Here is a 22,283-nt window from a genome sequence, read left to right on the forward strand (position 1 = left end):
TTCTCATGCATGTTTTCAAAGTTTAAATTGTACTGTTCCCATCATTCTTCAACTCGCTCTTTAAAATATGCAACAACTTTTGAAAAGATTTATTCATGTTGATACTTGTAGCTATAGTTCATTTTAATTGATATATAGCTATATTCTATGAGACAAATATATATCCCAATTTATCTATTCTCCCACTGATGAACATTTAGGTTATTTCTAGTGATTCTTCATTATAAGCAATGCTGTAATGAATTCTTATACATGTCTCCTTGTACCCATGTGGGTAGATTTCTTTAGGATATGCACATTTAACTTTATTAAATACAAGTCCACAATATGTCGTTCAAAACCCTTGGGACCAGATTACAAAAGAAGATTTACTGAACTTTAGAAAGGCCATATATGTGCCATATATAACATCCTCAACAGGGTTTGGGAAAGAGACCATAATCAAATATACTACTTTTTTTGTGGTGAAAAGTATAAATATTAATTGGGATAAGGATGATAACTTCCCATCAAGTTGGCTCTTGCCACCAAATGAGTGAAGAAAGAACTTTCAATTTTTAGAGCTTTTTCGATTTCTGAAATGCTGATCAGGGATCTGGGTCTGTGTCCCCATATTACTCTCTAAAGCAGTCATATTAATTTATCTTCCCATTTAGACCTACATTCTGATGGAGGAGAACAAAATGATCTTCCCACTATTGTGAGGTTCTGTTTTTCCATATCCTCCTCAATACATGGTAATATCAGACTTTAAGATTTTTTGTCAATCTGATCGTTTCATATTACTTTTGTAATTAAAACAAAAAAGAAAAAAACATGAATGAAAAGATCTGATTTTAAGCAGTAATGAAAACATAAAACACTCATGATTGTACCAAATAGGAAATGTGGAGAATCTAAATGCAGAAAATGTTAAACTGTCTGGGAATATGAATGTGATGGATAAATGGACAGAGCCTTGTGTAGGCAGGCTTTGTGTTACAAAGATGTCCTTTACCTGTAAATTATTTTACAAAGTCAACACAGTGTCAATCAAAATCACAATAAAACTTTGGAAACTTGAAAATCACATTATAAAATTACCCTGGAAGAATAAATATCCAAATGTCCAGAAACATTTTAAAAGAGAAGAGTATGATGTAGGAATGGACTACTAGATATTAAAACAGATTACTTTGAATCTGATTAAGAATCTTGATTTTTTAAAAATTAAGATATTAAAACAGATGACAAAGATATGGCAATTGAACAATGTGGTAATGGCTTAGAAACAGACTATTTTGGAACAATAAAGATCAGAAATAGACCCCAAAATAAATGGTAATTAAATATAGGGATAAAGATACTTGAAAATGAATCAGTGATGTTGTGAGACAACTGGTTAACTATTTGGAAAAAATAAAAAAGCTGGATCCCTCCCTGTCACATTCTTCACCTCAAAGCAAATTTCAAATTGATAAATGATTAATATATTATAAATGAAGTATCAGAAGAAAACATGGGCCAATATTCTTATAATTTTGAAGTGGTAAAATCAAAATATGACATGAAATCTAAATATCATAAAGGAAAAGCCTGATAAACTGACATTTCAAGAATGAAAAACCTTCTAGATGGAAAAACAAAACAAAAACCAAAAACATACACTCCACCATATAGTGAATATTGTGGCGGTTTCTTCAATATTCCTTCTACAATCTTCCCCATAGTTTAGCTGCTATGCAGTTTGTTTGGGGGTAGGTATATCATCTAATTTAGGGTTCTAAATATTGGAGGCTTATGGGATAAAATGTTCCTTACTCTTTTAAGAGGACCGCTGGACATCAGTGTCTACACAGTATAGTATGGGAATGTGAAATCTAGCAAAATGGCAGCCATTCAGTCACCGCAAAGGAAGCGAGATTTAGGATAGCATTGTTACCATAAAAGGCCGAGCAGAGGGAAGGAAAGGAAACAGGACCTTGACATTTCTTAGTCATTGAATCATATCACCCCTGAACTATCTTGGAATATTCAGTCACTAAATCTCATTTGCTCAGTTGAGTTTTTTGTTACCTGTATACAGACCAATGAAAAAAACTCAAAAGGCAAACTGGGAAGAATAGTTGCAGTGCAAATGACAAAATTGGTAAAAATCCCTAATGCAAAGCGCTACAAATATGAAAAAGAAAAACAATATAATTTTTAAAAAGTATCTGGATAGCCAGTTCATCAAAAAGAAAATACAAATGACTACAAAAAATATCAACAGATGCTTGAACTCACTATAAATGAAAGAAATGTAAATTGCACATTTTTTTTTTTTTTTTACTTATGTGGTTGGTAAGAATGGAAAAATATCAGTGTTACTTAGGGCTCAGAATATATACGGACACAGACTCTTTCATATCCTATTGGAGAAAGAGTAAATTGGTGATTTTCAAAAGAGTGATTATACAATTTCTATGAACATTTATAATATTATAGCTTTTAAACAATCAATTCCACTCCCGAAACCATATGCTATAGAAATACCTAAGCAAGTGGGCACAGATATATACAAATATCTTGGCAATATTGTTTATAGCAATAGAATGCTGGAAACATTTCATATATTCAACAACTCAAAATTGTTTAGATAAACTCATGGTACATCCATGCAATGGAAAAGCTTTGTAAAGGATGAAGAAATTCTACATGTTGCCAAAGAAAGATATGTGATACATTAAGTGAAAAGTAAAGCTATAGTATAATACACTATGATTATAAACTTTTTGTGGCAGTATATACAGATTAAAATAATCTAAAAAATATTATCATATTGTTAATGGTGATTCGATATGGGAAATGGGATTAGGGTTCAGTGAAGAAATCTCCAGTTCTGTCAGACACCCACATACACACACATAATGCACATGTACACACTCATTCATTACCACCACCACGACCACACCCTGCCTATCAGGAATTAAACTACTACTTTGATTCCTCACCTGGCTCTTAACCTGTTTCCAACCTGTTCCCTACTCTGTGGCATGATAAGCGTAGGATGGTATGTTTGTAGAGAATTTTAAAACCACAATAAAACACACTGAAAGTTTGCTTGCTTTTTTATTATCCATCATATGTTGGCAAGTCTAAATAATGCCAGTGACAAAATACTCTTCCAGCAGGAGTACTGCTCTCACAACCTTTTTTTTTTTTTTTTTTTTTTTTTTTTTGAGACAGGGTTTTGCTCTGTCATCCTGGCTGGAGTGCAGTGGCACGATCATAGCTCACTGCAGACTCAAACTCCTAGCTCAAGTTAACTTCCTGCCTCAGTCTCCCAAGTAGCTGGGACTGCAGGTGCACACCACCATGCCCAGCTTTTTTTTTTTTCCTGGAGAGATGAGAATCTGGCTATATTTTCTTTTTAGAGACAGGGGTCTGGCTATGTTGCCCAGGCTGGTCTCAAACTCATGGGCCTCCAGTGACCTTCCCACCTTGGCCTCCCAAAGCTCCGGGTTGTAGGCACGAGCCCTTACATAGTTAGCCCCCTCCCCTTGTATGCACCCATTCCTACTTTAAGCTGCTCCTATCACTATTCATTTGGCTGTGAGTGCCTGTGTGCCATTTGTTGGGCTAGGTGCTACTGGGGATTCAGACAGAATCTGAAGCAGCTGACAAGTCCACAGTTCACTAGAAATCAGGCCTCTTTGGGATTCAACCTCCTGCCTGCAGGAACTATCTCCTCCCCCTGTCAGCCTCTCATCCAGTTGGCCCCACTGAGGTGGGCTCTATCTTCATCCCTCTTACCTTGTTGCCCTATGTTGCCTTTCTGTTTTTCCTCAAACTGGCAGAAAAAAAAAGTCTTTTTGATTTTACTTTCTCCCATGCCCACCTTTGCCTTTCTGTCTCCAGTATCCAGATGACCACTTAACTCCCACTTTGCTCCCGGGAGTGTTGCCTGAAAACTCCTTCCCTAAAACCCTGGAAACATACCTGGGGGAAGAAGTGAACTGGCCACTCAGAACTGACATCTGAAAATCCTTTGGCTGGTGCCATAATAGGCACCTTTCAAGTGCCCACAGCACTGGACCCAGAACTGGACCCAAGACAACAGCCCCAGCAGGCTTCTCGGGAGAAGGGCTCACTGGAGAGGGCAGGGCCTTACTCCATCAGCTTTAAAAGTAAGCACCCCATGGAACAGAAAGAAAGAAAAGCCATCTACCCAGCATAACCTGAGCCTTGTAACGGAGAGGGGCGTGTGTGGGGAGAACAAGAGGCAGATCCAATTAATTACCTTTAGAAGCAAAGGTAAAAGTTGAAGATTACGAGCCCCATTTACAGGAGGAAATAGACCCATCATTGAGCCTAGAGAATAGGAGGATTGTTTAGGGCCAGAAAGGCGTCTCAATGTTCAGATTCCATTCCTTTTCTGGAGCTTTGGAGAGAGGAAGGTCATAGCTTGGGCTTGGAAGCTACACTCAGCAGTGGGTTCAGACTGGGAGGAGGGGGCTGTTGTCTTGGGTCCAATTCTGGGTCCACAGTCTGCCCCCACCCTGAGGGAAGAGGAACTTCCATCTTCTCTCGGGGGCGGATGCGCATTGGCTGAGGAAAGGATGCCCCTTTGAGAGAGGCCCATCCATTACCATCACAACGGCTGATGTCATAGACCCCACAAAGCGGCTGGGGCCCCAAATGCAGGGTAACCCTAACCCCACCAGTGATTGAAACAGATAGAGGGGCAGCCCTCCTCGCACACAATGCCCAGGCCCTCATTCCTCTCCTCCTCCTCTTTGCACTTCCTCGAGAGCCTTTGTCCCCTGGTCCCTTGGGCTTCGAGGCTCTCTCATTCCCGGCAAGGCCTGCCCATTAAATTCAAAATGAGGCCTCTGGGGAAAGGGCTTGGCATTCTCTCTCTGGCCTCCTCTTATCTCCCACCCCCAACTGCCTGGTGAGCAGATAAGAAGCCCAGCTGTGAGAAAGGGGGCAAGCTGGTGACTGTTTCACATCCTTCCTGGGCTTTTTTGTTTTGCTTTGTTTTTCTGCCTCAGAGTACCCCACGAGAGCTGCTGGTCCCTCTCTGGATAAGGCCTTGGGCCAGAAGTTCTAACAGTTGGTGCTCAGAGGCAGTGGGAAATGTTCTGGGGTGAGTCAGGTTCAGTTTGACTGGGACAGCCCAAGCCTCTCGTTTATCCCTCCCCGACCAGCTGGAAGCCTCTGGAATGCAGCCCTCCTGTCCCCAACTCAGTACTGCTTGTCTTTAGGTGTGATCTGGGGTTCAAGTTTGGGTTCATGGAAAAGGCGGTGGCAGAGCTGCAGGTTTTGACAAATCTGCAGAGATATACAAGGCAGGGAGAGGAGGTAAACTGCTCAGCTTCTAGCTTTTCCTCATGGGGAGATCAAGTTCCAAAGGGATTTGGTTATTATTCAGTTTTTTTAGTCATGAATCTTTCTTAGACATTGATGAAAACCATGAACCTTCTTTCTAGACAAAATGGGTGGTGCGTGCACACACGCGCACACACACACACACACACACACACACTTCTTGGACCCCTGGTTGAGAACTCCAGAGTTCTAGAAGGTATACGTTTTGTCACCAAAGTGAGAGCAGAGAAGGTTCCAGGTTGTGTCGAGGCAGCTAGCTGAGGCATGTCCCTCTGTTTCGTGTATTTAGTGTACAGGTGCTTGAGCACCAATCCTGTGCTGAGCTTGGGGAGAAGACCAGGAGGCAGAGAAGCTCTGGACACTTCTGGACACTTCTGCTCAGCCATGAGGATGTTGTGGAATTGGAGGGCAGGGAGGAAAGGGCTTTAAGTAGCCTGTGTGCTGCAGCTCAGTCCTGGCTTAGCACTTTGACCCTCCATAGCTCATTCACACTTCACAGCAACCCTGGAAGTTAGGGACTACCATTCTGCTTTCATGGAGGAGGGTTATGAGATTTAGGGAGTTACATAACTGTTCAAGGTCATCCAGCTAGTAAGTGACATTACAGGGATCAGAGCCTGGGTCTCTCAGGCCTCAAAGCCCAGTTACAGTAGTCGGACTTGTTACTGAAGAAATTCTTTCTAGCCTATTCCAGTCACTTCTGTGCCGACCTGAGGGGCAAGCAGGTTGGGTGATGCTACACTTACATTTTTGGTCTTACCATGGTTCCAGATGTGCCTAGGAGTTTCCTTATTATCCTGTCTGTACATAACAAGCTTTGTGCCAATTTTGCACTCTAATGTGGTCGGCATCTAAAGTATTTCCATGGCTTAACAAAGTTTGAACTGCATTATTTTAAGGTCCAGCTAATGAATGACCTACTTCCTCTGTGCTGTCTTCTCTGACCAGACCCTTTTCTACATCTTACCAGATGACTTTCCCTGTCTTGCGCTGAGTCTAAAATAGGCTCCTCTCTTCTCCCACAGCTAGGCTTTGTTCTGGATAACGCCATATCACTCCATCTTGACTGGGAGCCTTTCCATGGCAGGGCTGGTGCTCAGTGCTGGGCCTCAAGTTGCCCAGCACAATATTATGCATAAATCAGTCATTTCAAAAAGTTCTTGATGATAATGACGATGCCAGTGTTAGTTGTATAGACTGCAAAACCCAACCAGTGGTTAGGGATGTTTCCACGGCTACGATACAGCTCTTTGCCTTGTGTGGTAGGCAGGCAGACTTTCTCCTCCCCACCAAGCTCCTGCCTGCTCTGTTCCTTAGACCAGCTGAGTAGTGATGCAATGACTGCCAGCCAGTTCACCAACCACAGCTGCACTGTGCAAAAGGGATGGAAGAATAAAAACCCATGAGACAGCACTGTGGCTTTTGAAACAGGTATGTAGGCTCTCTTGTTTAATAGCAGTTAAAAGGGAAAATGTACAAGAGGAATAAACATGCTCTTTCCACAGGAGTTTTTCCCTAACCATGCGGCCCATCTGCATCAGTAGCTTTACTAGTGGGTTTTAAAGAAAAAAGTTCCCTTTAGAGTTAAAAATGGACTTTACTAGATTTTCTCTATAAATGTGCAACTATCTGTGCAAAATAAAAAGGCCATGTCCAACACATTAGTTAAAAGTAATTGCAAAGGCAGGCAAAAAAAAAAAAAGAGAGGCAACTGAAGCAGTCAGGAGAAGAGTCCTGGGAGAAGGGAGAGAGGGTTAAGGTAGGGGGATTTCTGCAGCAGGCCCCAGAGAGTGTGCTTAGAGGCTCGATGAGAAAGGTCATAGTTATGGCCAATCTTGGGAGATAAAAGGCCATGACTCTGGGACTTTCTGAGCAAGCACTTTGTCAAGTATGCAGTGAGCTAGACTGGCCTGGAGGCCTGGGAGACTGTTAGGCCTGGTATGCAATGAGAACCCTGGGACATGCACCCTGGGAGCTGCACATTCCCTTTGTCAACAGGAACTCTCAGCAGGAAACCAGTAGGTTCCCATTTGCAGGTACTGTTCTTCCTCATCCTCAACAGCTTCATTTCCAGCCTGCTCAAAGAGATTTTCCTATGAATGTTAAAATGATGCAAGCTGCCTGTATCACTATTGAAACCCACAAGGTTCCCAAACCAGACTGTCTTTTCAGAAACATAGACCTGTTTCCCCAAGAACTTGGCCAAAGGTTCATTCTGACCAGAGGTCATGTAGGCTTCCAGCCACTCATGTTGCTACCCTCTTACTGGAGCCCTCCAGGGCACTTCTAAATCACTGGGCATTTGAGGTCAGATATGAGGCATCTGAGGGGCATAGAAACATATGCTTTGCACAAGTCCAATCAAGGCAAGGCTTGGCCCACCTACAGGCCTACAGGCAAAAATAAAAACATTCTAATTCTCCAATTCAAAAAGCCATGACATTGCTGGTTGCTGTTTTTACCTTTCTGACCCACCAAGAGTGTGTCTCCATATACCACTCAACGGCTGCATTTTTTTAAAAGAGAAAAGTGAAGGCAGACTGAAGGCAGAGAAGAAATGAGTCCATCTGTGTGAATCTCAAGTGTGAAGATTTTTCTTTCACAGGACTTCAGTGCTGGAGGTGCAGAGTGAGCCCTAGTCCTCCATCCGGTTCATCTTTTCCTCTACAGCACAGTTCTTCCAGGGTAGAGGTTTGAGAGCTGACCAGCAATGGATGACCCTCTAAAAAGACAAACACTGAAGTGTATGCTTAAGTGTCTTTTCATTCCCACTTCGAAGTCTCAGCACTAAACACCAAAGAGATCGTGCTGCAAACTGGGTACAGGTGAGAGGGTGTTTTGACTCCTTCTCAAGCAATAGGGCTTCAGAGTAGTGTAATCATCTCTCACTCTTTTCAGCAAACACCAAGGCTTGGAGATGCTGTCTTGGCCCCCACCTTCCCTTGGCTTATCCAATGATCGGTGACAGGGCTTACCCCGGCCCTCATCCTAAAACCCTGGCCAACTGCCCAGCCCTCAGGATGAGCCTCAGCAGGCTTCTGCAGAGCTCACATGTGGCTGGGTCTCTCCAGCTTTGAGGTTGTATGTCTGTGTGTGCATTCTCTTCCCTATGGTTTTTAAGATGTGGTAGGATATGGGGAGGGCAAAGGTGGGGAACAGAAAGGGAAGGACTACCCTCCCCTGAAGCAACTCAGCAGCTGATAAAGGTAGTAGAGAATTCTGTTTGATGAGTCTCTCCTCCCACTAATCCAAGCTGGAAATGCCTGTGTGGCTTATTTGTCATTGTTTTGTGATGCACAATTATTACCTTGCCAGTAGCCATAGTAGCATCTTCCTCAAGAGACTTAAGGTGCAGTTTCCTTTGACTGACCTCATTGCAAAGCCCTTGCATTAAGGCTTAGGAGCCCACCTGGGACAATGGATGCAGCCTCCAAGCTAAGCTGCTTCAAGCTCCAGAGTTTGGGGGATAGGATGATAGGCATTCTCTCTCAGATGAGGCCAAAAGATGGCTTTAAAATTTCAAAAGAGGAGGGAAGCCTTGGGCTTGAGCAAGAAGAGCTTCATATCAAGGATATGATTTAGTGAAGGACAGTTGGGTTAGAGACAATAAGCCACAAGTCATGGTTGGCTCTGTCTACTTCATGGTGACAGTGGCTTTATGCCTAGAGTGAAAAGTAATCGCAAAAGTGTGTGGTTGCCCCCATAGCGCAGAGCTGGTGACATTTTCTTTAAAGATGATGGCAAGAAAACTGATTTTAAAACACAATTTAACAATCCCAAGAAATCTTCAGGTTTTACCAGTTAGTAAGGACCCTTTCAGCTTCTGAGATCTGACCCATCTCAATAACATTTCTGGAGGAGGCCAAGTCTGAGACTCTGCGAGGATCTATGGAAACAACTGTTAACCTATGCCATGAGCCAAGTGCTCTGGCTATGGAAAAAGAAAATGAGATGAATGGGGAAGGGACTGGGCCTCTGATTCCGTTCAAACTGGCTTTAAAAATCCAGAAAAACTCCTTGGGCTGAGACTCAACACTCCTAGTGTAGGCGCAACCTGCAGTTAGTCACAGGGTCCAATTATGACCACTGCCTACTTAGCTCTATCCTGCTCCGGAAAATTTAGTAGTAACAGTTTTGGGTCGGATCTAGGTAAAGAAACTGCCATCCTTGGGGGATTGGAGTGGAGCCGTTATTTTGCCACATGCCATGACTGTTCACCAGCCAGTGAAAATCAGTGGACTGAGGAGAGACACTTCTGGAACTAAATAGTCATGTCTTCCAGGCCCTCCTCATATCAAAGAACCAGGCTCCTCTATGCGGTGAATGGGGTACCCTAGAGTGAACAGGATATAACTTCTTATCCTTTTGCTTACTTACCCTATCTCCCAGTGTCAAGCACCCAGAGTTCCTGAGCCCCAGCCCTGGGTTTTAGAGCCATGGGTGAAAGGCAGTTCATCACACTGTAACTGATGACACCACCATCCCTAGGATAATACAGATAGTGTAGTGATAACTTCCCCTGAGTCCCAGCCTAACAACATCTCATGTACTTGCTTATTCTTGTGCCTCTTTCACTATAGGAAATGTTATGTGAATACTGTACAGGGTTAATAAAAAAATACATATGCTCTCTTTGAAGAAGAATGCACAAATGCATGGTAAACCAGGGGCAACCCCAGACTAGGGGACTGCAGCAGGCAGCTTCTGTGGACCTAGGGCCAGCCTTCATGAGTGGTGGCTGCTGATGAGTCCTCGGAGCTGCTTGGCCACAGTGTCAATCAGTTTCTGCTTGTCTCGCTCATTTTTCCGAAACTGTGCAAACATGTTGTTCTTGCGGCTAGTATCCTTCATCCTAAACAGAGAGGGAAAGAAAGAGGGCAAAGTGTTTGAGGAAACGATGGTAGAAGGATACTTAATAGGAGGCAGGATGGCATAATGCATCTTAACCACTATCCAGAGTCATGAGGGAGTCCAGGGTATTTCTACTGTCAGGCCCACATTCACCTACTGATCAGGAAGCTGACCTGGCACCCACAGCCCTTCCAACTTCAGTCACCTTTGGGAAACAGTCAAGGGCCAGCTTTGGGGCCAATCTCCTTATCCCTTATGTCCACCCTGCCTAATCCATTCCCTTCTCTCTGCAGGTAAGTACCTGTTATTGGTGTCTGGGACATGCTACAGTCTGCTGGTTAGCAGGCTCTTACAGAATGTCTAGGATCCACTCATTAACTCACAAACTTACTAAATCCTTCTGGGGCCTTAGATGGTGTTTGAAAGGTAAAGCAGGGGAAATACTTTTAACTAAGCAATCTAAAATAACACAAGTAACTGAAAGCCATGGTGTATTTCTTTTTCTTTCCTTTCTTCCTTCCTTTCTTTGTATATTTCTTTTTCTTTTCCTTCCCTCCCTTCCTTCCTTCAGTTGAGGTCTTACTCTGTTGCCCAGGCTGGAGTACAAGTGGCATGGTCATGGCTCACTGTAGCCTTGACCTCCTGGGCTCAGGCAGCCCTTACACCTCAGCCTCCCGAGTAGCCATGCTGACTAATATTTTGATTTTTTGTAGAGACAGGGTCTTACTATGTTGCTTAGGCTGATCTTGAACGTCACACTGTATTTCTAAACCTCACTCTAGATGGTTACTTTATCCCATTTCTAACAGAACTAAGGACTTGACTGACATCTTTGTCTCAGGGAAGAGCTACTAGGCAGTGAGGTGGCTAAGAGAGGATGGCGCTGAGGAAAGCAGGTGCCAAAGGACTGGGATTTCTGAAAGAGAAGCTCTGAGTTCTCAATGGCTGTCTAAATCCTCAGACCTTGGACCTTTGTATCACACTAACGTTCTACCAACAGCATATTCCTAGAGCACAAACTATAGGTAGTTCTAGCCAGTTGTTCTAGATGGACAGCCCTAACTGGGCAGCTTGGACAAAGAAAGTAAAGACTGGGGTGAGACTGACACAGAACCCTCAAGCCTAACTAAACTGTTGTGACAGAATCCATCAATTTACTATTCCCCGCAGAGGGAATCTATTGGTGACCATTAACTCTGGTCTCAGCCTCTGCAGACCAGATCCACAGCCCACAGCTAGTTCTAGGGTTAGAGAATTGAGAACAGGGCCCAGACCAATTTTTCCCTGTAACAAGAGTAGACCAGTCTTCACCAGCAACCTCCAAGATCTGTGCCAGCTCTCTGACTTCCCTGCTCCCTGGGCTGTATGCAGAAGGCCTAGAAGAGGGAGGGAAGGAACTAGGCACTGGGTTATAAACTATAGGTATACTTCTCAGAGGCCTTTGGCAATCCTGGGCCTTTTTTCCCTTCACCACAGGTGGCCCTTTGTGGAGAAGCAGATTAGAGGCCAGTGAATCAAAAGGCCGGAGATACCACAAGGGCATTTCAATCAGGTATATAAGATGTACGGTATATTCCATAAGGGCATTATTTGTGGCAAGGAGGTTCTGATGAGCACCATAGCTGCATGGCTCTGGCTGACAGTGACAGCCACAAACTAATTAAGACTTTTCTTCCTGATCTAAGCTCAAGAGCCTTCTGGAAATACTCACCAAGCAAACTCAGAACACTGAATATAAGGTATAACCACTGTGCTTAGAGAAGAGGAAGAAGGAGAAGTGGGCTTAACTGAAGAGAAAACATGAGAGTCCTCAAGGTTCTAATGATAATTACTATATTTGTTCCCTTACACATTAGTTGCACAATTATGTTTGTGGAACTGGCCTGTTTTACACAGTTCCAGAGAAAGATTTCCTTTCCTTTGTTGGGTATACTATAGATCTAAACACAACAACACAAACCAAACAAAAAAGAAAGAAAGAAGAAGTGAAGGAAACTACTTCCTATATTCATAAGACATTTAATTTAACATCCTGTGTGATCATTAATTTTATGACTCCTTGAAGCAGCAGAGGAACAGGCAGCCAGCTGACTTTTAGCTCCCACAGGGATGTTCCTGTAATACCTAGGAGAAAAGGAAGAAGAGGGTAGTCTCTGGGCTCAGAGGCTAGGATTTCTTGGCCATTAAGGTCTGGAGTTGGAATGAGGTGCTGTAAAGATAACCTCAAGTGCCCTGATGGTATACTTGCTGGTTTTTATTCAGGAATGCTCCAAAACTAAAAGAGAGCCCTCCCATTTCTTATCATACTTTGTAAGCTCAGGATCCTGCTCTGCTTTAGCTATGGACACCTCTCAGTGACATAGGGCCCTCTTTATTCTGAATGTCTTGAGAAGGTCTTTGGGTTTTTCTATGTCTCACTCTGCTAAGAAGGACCAGGTTGAAAGGAGAGACTGTCAAGCTCTGATGGTTCAGTTGGCTGTGGAAAAGCAGGAATGGGTCAGGTAAAGGGATTGATTCCTATGAGGCTGGGAGACATAGACTTGAGAGATCTATGCGGCCTTTGCCCTACTGTGTTTAGAAGGAAGCTTTCATACCCCTTTGGGATAAGGACATAGATTTGTTACTGGCTAGGCTTCCAGAATGGTAGCAAGAGGCTGATTATTTTAGCCTATTATTGATCCACAGGAAGTAGATGAACCAGTACTTCCTGGATCTAGAAAACCTCAGAAACAGAGGAGCAGAGAGGACTGCTGAGCGAAGTAACTGACTGGAGGGAATCCCAGAGCCCATTTGGACACATAATCGATATGACCATTTAAGTACTAAATCAAAGGTCAAAATATGCCCCTCTTTCACCTAATCCTGAGAACTCTATGATTAGGCTTTGACTCTAAGCAGGAACCTTCCATGGGAGATGTGGGTTCCAGATCTTAAGGCCATGGGCCTTACCACCAAGAAGCAGGGGAGACTTCTGAGGAGCTCTCTTTGGTCAGGGCTGAATTTCAGGCCTTGCACTAGCAGGAGTACTGAATGTGCCAGGAAACTGAGTGGCAACAACCCTTCACCTGGAACTGATGGGGGAAAATCCAGGCCACCACTCCCAGCCCCAAAGGAATTGTTAAGCCAAGGGTCACTCTAAGGGCTAAGGAAAGAGAGGGCAGCCAGCCAGTTGGCACCAGGCTGGTTTAGTAGATTAGTATGTCAGGGGTGGGGACAACTCACAGGCTAGGGATTTTAGTGTAGTCATTAGTGTCAATGAGGAAACCAGAAGGACTTGCCTCAAAGTGACGGAAAAGGCCCAAGTGAATATTATACTTACTCTCTAGATATCCTAGGGAGGAAGGTCAGTGGAAGAGAGAACCATGGGAGACAAAGTTAAAATGGCAACACCAATTCCTGACACAGTCAGGAGAAAACTGCACTCTGAGTTTTTAGTCTCTTGGCTCCAAACATCCTGCATCTTGCTCTTGCCTGAGTTTGGCCTCCAAACTCCTGCATCTTGCTCTTGCCTGCCTTCCATCTCTTCCTCTTCTCTCCCTTATCATGTCACACAGAAAGAAGGATATACAAGGGCCTCTCCTTTTGCTCAAGGTTGCATTGGGCTTTCCCAAGACTTGAGACATGGTCAAATGGCCATATATGGAGACTTTCCACTGCCTAGATGCAGGGCACTCTTCTAAGCAGTTGGGGTTAACTAGTTTTTCCAACAGCAAGAGAAAGCTGTCCTTTAACATGGGTCTTGGTCTCTGGCCTGCCAGCTCTTGCCAGGCAAGCAAAAGCCAGCGCCAGACTACAATGCATAGCAATTCCCAGCTTCTGAGTGACACACTGGTTAGCTCTGAGATGTTCTGGAGCTGGATAACCCAATTTTAGTGGTAGCACCTCTGCTTCAGAGAGATTACAGCTCTGTAGCAGGGAAGTCTTTGCTGCCAGGAATTAGACACTTTCTCCAATATAGCTTTGCTGGTATGGTCAGCGCAAAAGAGCTCAATCTGGCAGGGAGTGGGAGTTGGAAGCAGGTGAAAGCTTCAATAATTCCTGGGGCTTCTCTGCTAGGAACCAGAGAAGCCATCTGTTCTGTGGGGGTACCCATTATTATACCCCAGATGACTGGAGTCAGTCTCACTCTGTTCACCCAGTTGGCCTGACCTCAAACTAAGTCATATTCCTTTCTTTTGTCATCACTAGTTAAGCTACAAGGTAATGCCAGAGTCCAACTGAGATCAGTACTTGGCCTAGCTTGTTAGAGACTCAGGAATTAAGAGTCTACAAGAGGAAGACTGGCCTGCCAAGCCCAATGATTGAGACCGCCGATAGCACCTATGGCAACTTCAAAAACAAGGCTATCTTTCACAGTATTGGCAGTGGCAAAATTATCTTCTATATCAACTCCCCACCCCCATCTTCCCACCTCCCAACACAGACCACTGGACCAGGTACTCACTTCTCAAGCAAGGTCAGAGCTGTCACTGGGTTTACCCGCAGGTATTTGCAGTTGGGCTGTCCATAGTCAGCAAGGTAGGTTGACCAATCCCACTGAATGAAAAGATCCAAAAGCTGTAAAATATTCAAACCCCACCCCAGGGATTAATCAGACAGATAAGATAAACCAGGATTCCAGGAGACTTATCATCCTTCACTATCAGCTAACAGATTTGACAAATAAAATTAAAATGTAATAAGAGAAAGAATGCCTACAGATAGCAACGTAACAAGAAAATAGATGATTAAACATTATAAGGCAGGGTCATCTCTACCATTAGCAGCACAGTAACGTCGCTAAGACTACATGCCAGCAGTGAGCTCCCAGAGGCAGCCCTGTAAAGAATCTAACAGTGGACTGAATCAACACATAATTATCAAAATAATTACTTATTCTTTAAATAAATGCTTATCAAATGCCTTCCACATGCCAACTCCATTCTAGAAGCTTAGTATTCAACAATGAACAAATAAAGGTAGATGTCGTCCAGTGCCATATATACAATTGTTTGAACCTTGAAGTTAAAAGGTCTAGGTTCAAGTACTAGCTTTATGACTTGCTGCACTGACTTAGCCCAAGTGACTTGGGTAATACAGACATATACACATGCATACCTAACTGTAAATGAGGTGCAAAGAAACACTGACCCAAGGCATAAATGGATCATGCAGCATTTATAAGAGGCAATACGTGTAATATCTATGTAGACACAGGCTAAACAGATAGAAACTAGGGCCATGGTAGATCAGGACTGAAAAACAGGCTTAGACCATGACTGGGACACAAGGTCTGGAATTGAGGGTATGAGTGTTAGAGAAAAGTGCCAAGAACTGGATGTGTGAGAAGACAATGAGATCCTTCTGTGGGTAAGCCAAGTTCTGACACTGGGGGAGAATTTACTTAGAGAAACAAACAAAAACACTTTTCTCAAAGTCTTTTCTTCCCAGCCAGTTTTGGCCTCAGGCATCACTCTAAAAAATATTCAAAAATTATACCTGAGACTGGGCAAGATGGCTCAAGCCCATAATCCCAGCACTTTGGGAAGGGCGAGGTGAAAGGACTGCCTGAGCCCATGGGTTTGAGAACAGCCTGGGCACCTTGGTAAGACCTCATCTCTACAATAAATCAAAAAACCTGCTGAGCATGATAACGTGTGCCTGTATTTTCAGCTACTTGGAAGGCTGATGAGGAAGGATCGCCTGAGCCCAGCAGGTTGACGATGGGGTGACCGTGAGCATGCCACTGCACTCCAGCCTGGGTGACAGAGTGAGACTCCAACCAAAAGAAAAATTACAGTTGAGCAAAACAAATAAAATCACTGTATTTCAAAGGTAGTGGTGGGGTGGTTAGTTCCCCTCTGTAAGCATCTAGAGGGAGCATAGTCCTAGACTTATATTACTGCACAGAAGGAGGGCCCTCACATAAGAATTTTTGATATGACATTCCCTATTTCTCCCTTTCCAAGAGATAACTAACTGCTGATGGAGACAAGTTGGTGGCTGTCCCTCTGTGCAGAACAAAGGTGGAAAGACTGAGTGCACCAGTCACATCTAATGCCAGATACTGGACTCTAGCCATATCCTTCTCCATGTCCGTCTTCACTGTGTAGCTGGGAAAACAGGTAGCATGAGCCTCGCCCTGCTTGGCTAAGTCTCCATTTCCATCCATTCTCTCAGAATAAGTTGTAAGAATTTCCTCAGTCAGGATGATAATTGGCTGAAGTCCCAAAACTAAAACTGAGAAAAGCCCCTACACCCTCAGCCAAGCAAGGGGGGTGTTAAACATGAGAGAAGAATGCAGGAGAGAGAGAGAGGGAGAGAGAGGCTGGTTGGTCTGGAATGGCATGGTCCCAAAGGGCCCTCTCAGACCTCTTTTGGGTAATGCCTATTTTCTTTGGCAAGTAAAAAGGCTTCTACCACTTCCTTCTGCTGACCCAGGAACTCTCCTCTAGAAGTGAATTTTCCTTGACTTTCTACACTAACCTTGGTCTTTCTGTCCTGTAGTGTCCAAAGACTACTCAAGATAGCTCTTTGTTTGCTCTTAGGGACCACAAAGACATGCTGAGTGCCCCTTGTTCTAAAGGTCTTCCAGTACAGTGCTTTACAAATTTGATTATATCTTTCCATCAAATCCAGGGGGAAAACTATGAGAAAGGATAGCCCTTTCTCAATTATAAAAATTTTTTTTCACAAATTAAAAAAAAAACCTTGGGGAGCCTTTTACTGTTTACCTATTGGGGAGCTAATAAAAGAAAAGTAAATGAATACCAGGAAAGTATAATGGGAAAAGTTTGATTTTTTAAAGTTATTTTAGGTTTGATTTTTCACATGTGGATATACACATGCATGTAATAAAACTGCCTTCTCTTTTAATGAATTCCTAACTTCTGTGAAGGAATTAATGTATTGCTATTTTTCTGGTTTATTGCTAATACCATGTCTTTCTGTTTAATGACACTTGGGAAATCGCTAATGGACAGTGGAGGAAAGTTCATGGTTAGCACTAAAGATTTCCATTTTTATCTTCCTGTCAAAGTCTCTCAGTACCAGTGTTGAGCCTGACAGCACTGGAATGACAAGCTACCTAATTTATTCCACTCTGGGCATGGAAGTTACATAACTCTTTTAAGTTTAATTATGATGAGTCTATAGATCACATTCTGGGTCTGTGTTGCTTTCCTCAGTCTTTTAGGGTGGCCCAAACCTAGGACTTATGGTTTCTACTGAGACAGATGACCACAGAGTGGAGTCTGAGGGTACTTAAAAAAGTTAGCTGCGTAGAGGCACACTTCTACTGGATTCCACAGAATAGTGTTAGAATAAGAGGCCAAGAAAACCAGCAGGCCTACTTATCCATATAGTACTTTAATTACCAGACTGACTTTCAAAGGTGAATCAGACCCTCCCAGCCTGGTTCTCTACATATAAAAACTTTGTTAGATCTCAGTAAATTCTCCCACAAGAAGTAGAACACTCGTCTGTCACTAATGATCACACTGACTCGTGTTTTTTCTTAACTTTCATTTGGAAATAATTTGAAATTTATCAGAAAATTGAAAGAATAAGCATGTATAAAGAACACCATTTACCTTCCACCCAGATTTATCCATTGTCAACATTTTATCCCATATGCTCCATCATTTGCATTCTTTCTTTACACACACACACATGCACACACACGATATATCTTTTCTGAGTCTCTTGAGAGTAAACAGCATATATCATGGCACTTTCTTCCCAAATACTTCAGTGTTCCTAACAATTAGGGATATTTTTGCACATAATCATAGTATAATTTTCAACTTTAGTTAATTTAATATTGATACTATCCATATTCTAATTTTGTAAATTGACCCAGTAATGGCCTTTATAGCCTTTTGTTGTTGTTCCACTACATGATATAGTTTAGGATCAGGTATTATATTTAGTTGTCATGTCTTTTTAGCCTCCTTTAATATGGAGTATTTCTACAGCCTTTCTTTTTCTTACATGATATTAACATTTTTGAAGACCACAGCTCTTCTGTCTCCATTTTCCCCTTCAGTTTGGTTTTGTCTAATGCTTTCTTAAAAGATTTGAGACATGCATTCCTGACCAGAATACTATATGAATGATATCGTGTCTTTTACCTCAGCGTATCACCTCTGGAGGCATACAATGTTCATTTGTCCATCACTGGTGATATTAATTTTGATCACTTGGGTAAGATGTTGTCTGATTTTTCCACTGTCTAGTTTTATGTTTTCCCTTACAACTAGTAAGCAATTGAGGAGACATTTTAAGACCATGCAAATATTCTTGTGATTAAATTTACCCTTTATAGACGCCAGTGAGGATTCTTGCCCAATCCAGTCTTTACTATGATGGTTGCAAACTGGTGACATTCCAACATCATCCTTCCTTCTGCATTTATCAGTTGTCACTCATTCCACTGTAAGCAAGTGCTCTCTTTTCTCCTCTGTTAATTTATTTATCTATTTATTATTGGAATGGACTCAGGAGTTAACCTTTTTCAGTGGCTTATGGTCATACTCTGCCTGTTGTTTTGGTGCTCAGATTTGGCAAGAAACTCCCTAACACTGGCTCTCCTGTGTATTTTCCACCTAATGTTATGCTTTTTTTTTTTGAATACTTCTTTATTTCTGGCACTATGAGATATTCTAAACTCATCTTGGACCTTTCCTTGACCCAGTTCTGGAATCAATCACTTCTCCAAAGAATCCTGGTTTCTTTTGTTGGAGAATGAGATTTAGAAACCAAGACCTGAGCACTTAGCATGCTCCTTTCTATGAGGGTATTATTGCAGCCAGGCCCTCTCAGTGGGCAGAACGAAGAAAAATATGCTGTGTATACTAACTCACACATACATCTATATTTCTGTATCTATTTGTGTATATATATTCAAATCATGAGTTCATATCATTGTCTTCAATTCCAGTACAGCACTGCAGTATTCATTCTAGCTTCTCTTTCCTTATTTATCACTTTTTCCTCTGACACTGAAGAATCTGCCATTATCTACAACGCATTTGACTTATTTGTTTAGTCCTATTACAAAGTGGTTTCAGAATTGCAAACCCATGCTCTTGTAAGAAACAAAATTACTAGCTTGAGTACAGTATATGTACGCATTTCCATTTGTCATTAGCCTTACAGTCTTAGACAAAGTACTGGTTTCTAAAGTTATTTAGATTAGTTTCTTCCTCACCCCTTTCTGTGTGGTTACATCATTCTTTTGTAATTCAGTTAGGTCCATTTTCACTGCTTGTGTTCATTTTGGATTCCCTCACATTCTGGTTGATTTTAATTATTACTTTTGGGTTTACGTGAAACAATATTGTAATTCTGAATAAAAAACAATATTATAATTCTTTTAGTCGGGACAGAAGTATCACTTCCTCCTCATTCCAACCAATCTGTTCCCATTCTCCCCACTTCCTTCTACATCTTTCCCATCCATTCCTATAGGCAAACTCCTATAGGTAAATCTAGTATCTGGTTTGTTCTTATTTTTATTTTATTTTTTTGAAATGGTTCTTCATGCAGCAAAAGCTAATTGATAAACCACCATAAACACAGCTTAACTCTGTTTTTAAAAATTAATTTTATTATATAGCAATGTGGGATACAAGTGAGGATTTATTATATAAGTAGGCTGAATGCAGGTGAAGTTTGGGCTTCTAACTGGCCCTTACTCCCCCAGTAATGAACAAAGTATGTTTTGCGTTGTCATGTGTCCTCACCCTCCTTCCTCCCTCCTCTAGTAATGCCTAGTGACTGGCAATCACCCCTTGTGCTAATGTGACATGTTCAAGGCCCACTTATGAGTGAGAACATGAGGTATACAGTTCTTTGTTTATGTGATAGTTTACTTAGTTTGATGGTCTCCAAACTCCTTCAATTCACTGCAAAGTCCATGATTTTGTTCTTCCTATGGCTGCGAAATACTTCATCGTGTATTTCTTTATTCAGTCCACTTTTGCTGGGCAGTAGGGTTGGTTCCATGTTTTTACTATTGTGAATAGTGCAGAAACACACATGTGTGTGCAGGTGTCTTTTTATATGGAACAATTTGTGCTCCTCTAAGTACATTCCCAGGAAAGGGATTGCTGGATTGTATGGAGGGCCAATTTTTAGTTCTTTTAGGAATAGTCACACTATTTTTCACAGAGGTTGAACTAGCTTGCACTCCCACCAACAGTGTAGAAGCATTCCCTTTTCTCTGCACCCACACCAGTACCTATAGTTTTTTAACTTATTAATGATAACAATCCTTACTGGAATTAGGCAGTATCTCATTGTAGTTTTGATTTGCATTTATCTGATGTTTAGTGAGGCCGAGCATGTTTACATGTGTTTGCTGCTTGTATGTCATCTATTGAAAAGTGTCTGTTCATGTCTTTTGCCCACTTTTTAATGAGGTTGCTTGTTTTTTTTCTTTTCACTTTGAGTTACTTGTAGATTCTGGATATTAGGCCTTTGTCAGATGCATAATTTGCAACATTTTTTCCCCATTCTGTGGGTTGTCACTTTACTTTCTTGATGATTTCTTTTGCTGTGCAAAAGCTTTTCAGTTTGATGAGGCCTCACTTGTCTATCTTAGCTTTTATGGCATTTGCTTTTGGGGACTTGGTCAAGAATTTATTGCCTACTCCAATGTGCATAAGGGTGTTCTCTATGTTTTCTTCTAGGATTCTTATAGTTTGAAGTTTTATGTTTAGGTCTTTGATCCATTTTGAGTTTATTTTTGTATATGGTGATAGGTAGGGGTCCAGTTTCATTCCTCTACATGTGGTCAGCCAGTTTTCCCAGCACCATTTGCTAAGTATGGTCTCCTTTCCTCCGTGATTATTATTGGTGGCTTTGTCGAAGATGAGTTGGTTGAGAGACCATGTTTTTGCTTCTGTAATCTCTGTCCTGTTCCATTGGTCTATGTAGCTATTCTTATACCAATACTAGGCCGATTTGTAGTTCTCTTACCTTGTTGGATCTTTGCCAAGTTTGGGTATCAGGATGATGTTAGTGTCATAAAATGAGTTAGGGAGAAGTGCATTGTTCTCAATTGTCTGGAATATTTTCACTAAGATTGATATCAGTTTCTCCTTGTATGTTTTATAGAATTCAGCTGGAAAGCCATCTGGTCCTGGGCTGTTTTGGCAGGGGGATTTCTTACAACTGAGTCGATTTCCTGAATTGTTATTGGTCTGTTAAGAATTTCAATTTCAAGCCTTGTAATAAAGTTTAAAGCTTGGAAGTGTGATATCTCCCACTTTGTTCCTTTTGCTGAGGATTATTTTGGCTATTTGTGTTCTTTTCTGTTTCCATATAAATTTCTGTATTGTAATTTCCAGGTCTGAAAAAAATGATGTTGATAATTTGATGGGGATTAAACTGAATCTGTAAATTGCTTTGAGTAGGATGGATATCTTGACAATATTGGTTCTTCCAATTCATGAGCATGGAATGTTTTTCCATTTGTTTGTGTCATCCTTGATTTCTTTGAGCAGCATTTTGTAGGTCTCATTGTAAAGGTCTTTCACTTCTCTGGTTAGACGGATGCCAAGGTATTTCTTTCTTTTTGTGGCTACTATGAATGGAATAATGCTTTTAATTTGGTTCTCTGCCTGCTTGCTGCTGGTGTGTAGAAATGCATCTGTCTTTTGCGTGTTGATTTTGTAACCAAAGTCATTTATGAGTACAAGGAGGTTTTGAACAGATTCTGTTTTCAAGGTAGAAAATCATATTGTCCACAAAGAGGGATAGCTTAACTTCCTCTTTTCCTATTTGGATACCCCTGATTTCCTTCTCTTGCCTGATTGTTCTGGCTAGAACTTCCAGGACTATGTTGAACAGGAGGGGTGAGAGTGGGCATCCTTGTCTTCTTCCCATTTTTAGGGAGAATGCTTCCAGTTTCTGCCCATTGAGCAAAATGTTGGCTGTGGGTTTATCATAGATGGCTCTTACTGTTTTGGGCCTAGGTACTCAAGGGTTTTTATCAAGAAGGGATGCTAGATTTTGTCAAATGCTATTTCTGCATCTAATGATATAATCATGTAGCTCCTGGTTTTACATCTGTTAACGTGCAGAACTATGTTTGT

General features: G+C 42.0%; 1 protein-coding gene across 1 annotated transcript; it reads right to left on the reverse strand.

The window, feature by feature from the left end:
- Positions 1–8,251: 8,251 nt before the first annotated feature.
- Positions 8,252–16,354, reverse strand: LOC103252433 (exocyst complex component 6B-like). Its single transcript, XM_021709100.1, has 3 exons — positions 16,163–16,354; positions 14,648–14,769; positions 8,252–10,204 (listed from the first exon to the last, which is right to left on the reverse strand). The coding sequence occupies exons 1-3, from the start codon at positions 16,352–16,354 to the stop codon at positions 10,078–10,080; spliced, it is 441 nt and encodes a 146-aa protein (XP_021564775.1). The 3' UTR covers positions 8,252–10,077.
- Between the last annotated feature and the right edge of the window lie 5,929 nt (positions 16,355–22,283).

This window comes from Carlito syrichta, unplaced genomic scaffold (assembly GCF_000164805.1).
Source record: "Carlito syrichta isolate Samal-C Ts95f unplaced genomic scaffold, Tarsius_syrichta-2.0.1 Scaffold158429, whole genome shotgun sequence".
In the NCBI taxonomy this organism is placed as follows: domain Eukaryota; kingdom Metazoa; phylum Chordata; class Mammalia; order Primates; family Tarsiidae; genus Carlito; species Carlito syrichta.

Coding starts and splice junctions, on each gene's coding strand:
- LOC103252433 (XM_021709100.1), bottom strand. CDS start 16,354: ATGGATGGAAATGGAGACTTAGCCAAGCAGGGCGAGGCTCATGCTACC. Junction 14,770..16,162: donor CCAACTTGTCTCCATCAGCA/GTTAGTTATCTC, acceptor TGGGGTTTGAAT/ATTTTACAGCTTTTGGATCT. Junction 10,205..14,647: donor GCTCTGACCTTGCTTGAGAA/GTGAGTACCTGG, acceptor CTCTCTGTTTAG/GATGAAGGATACTAGCCGCA.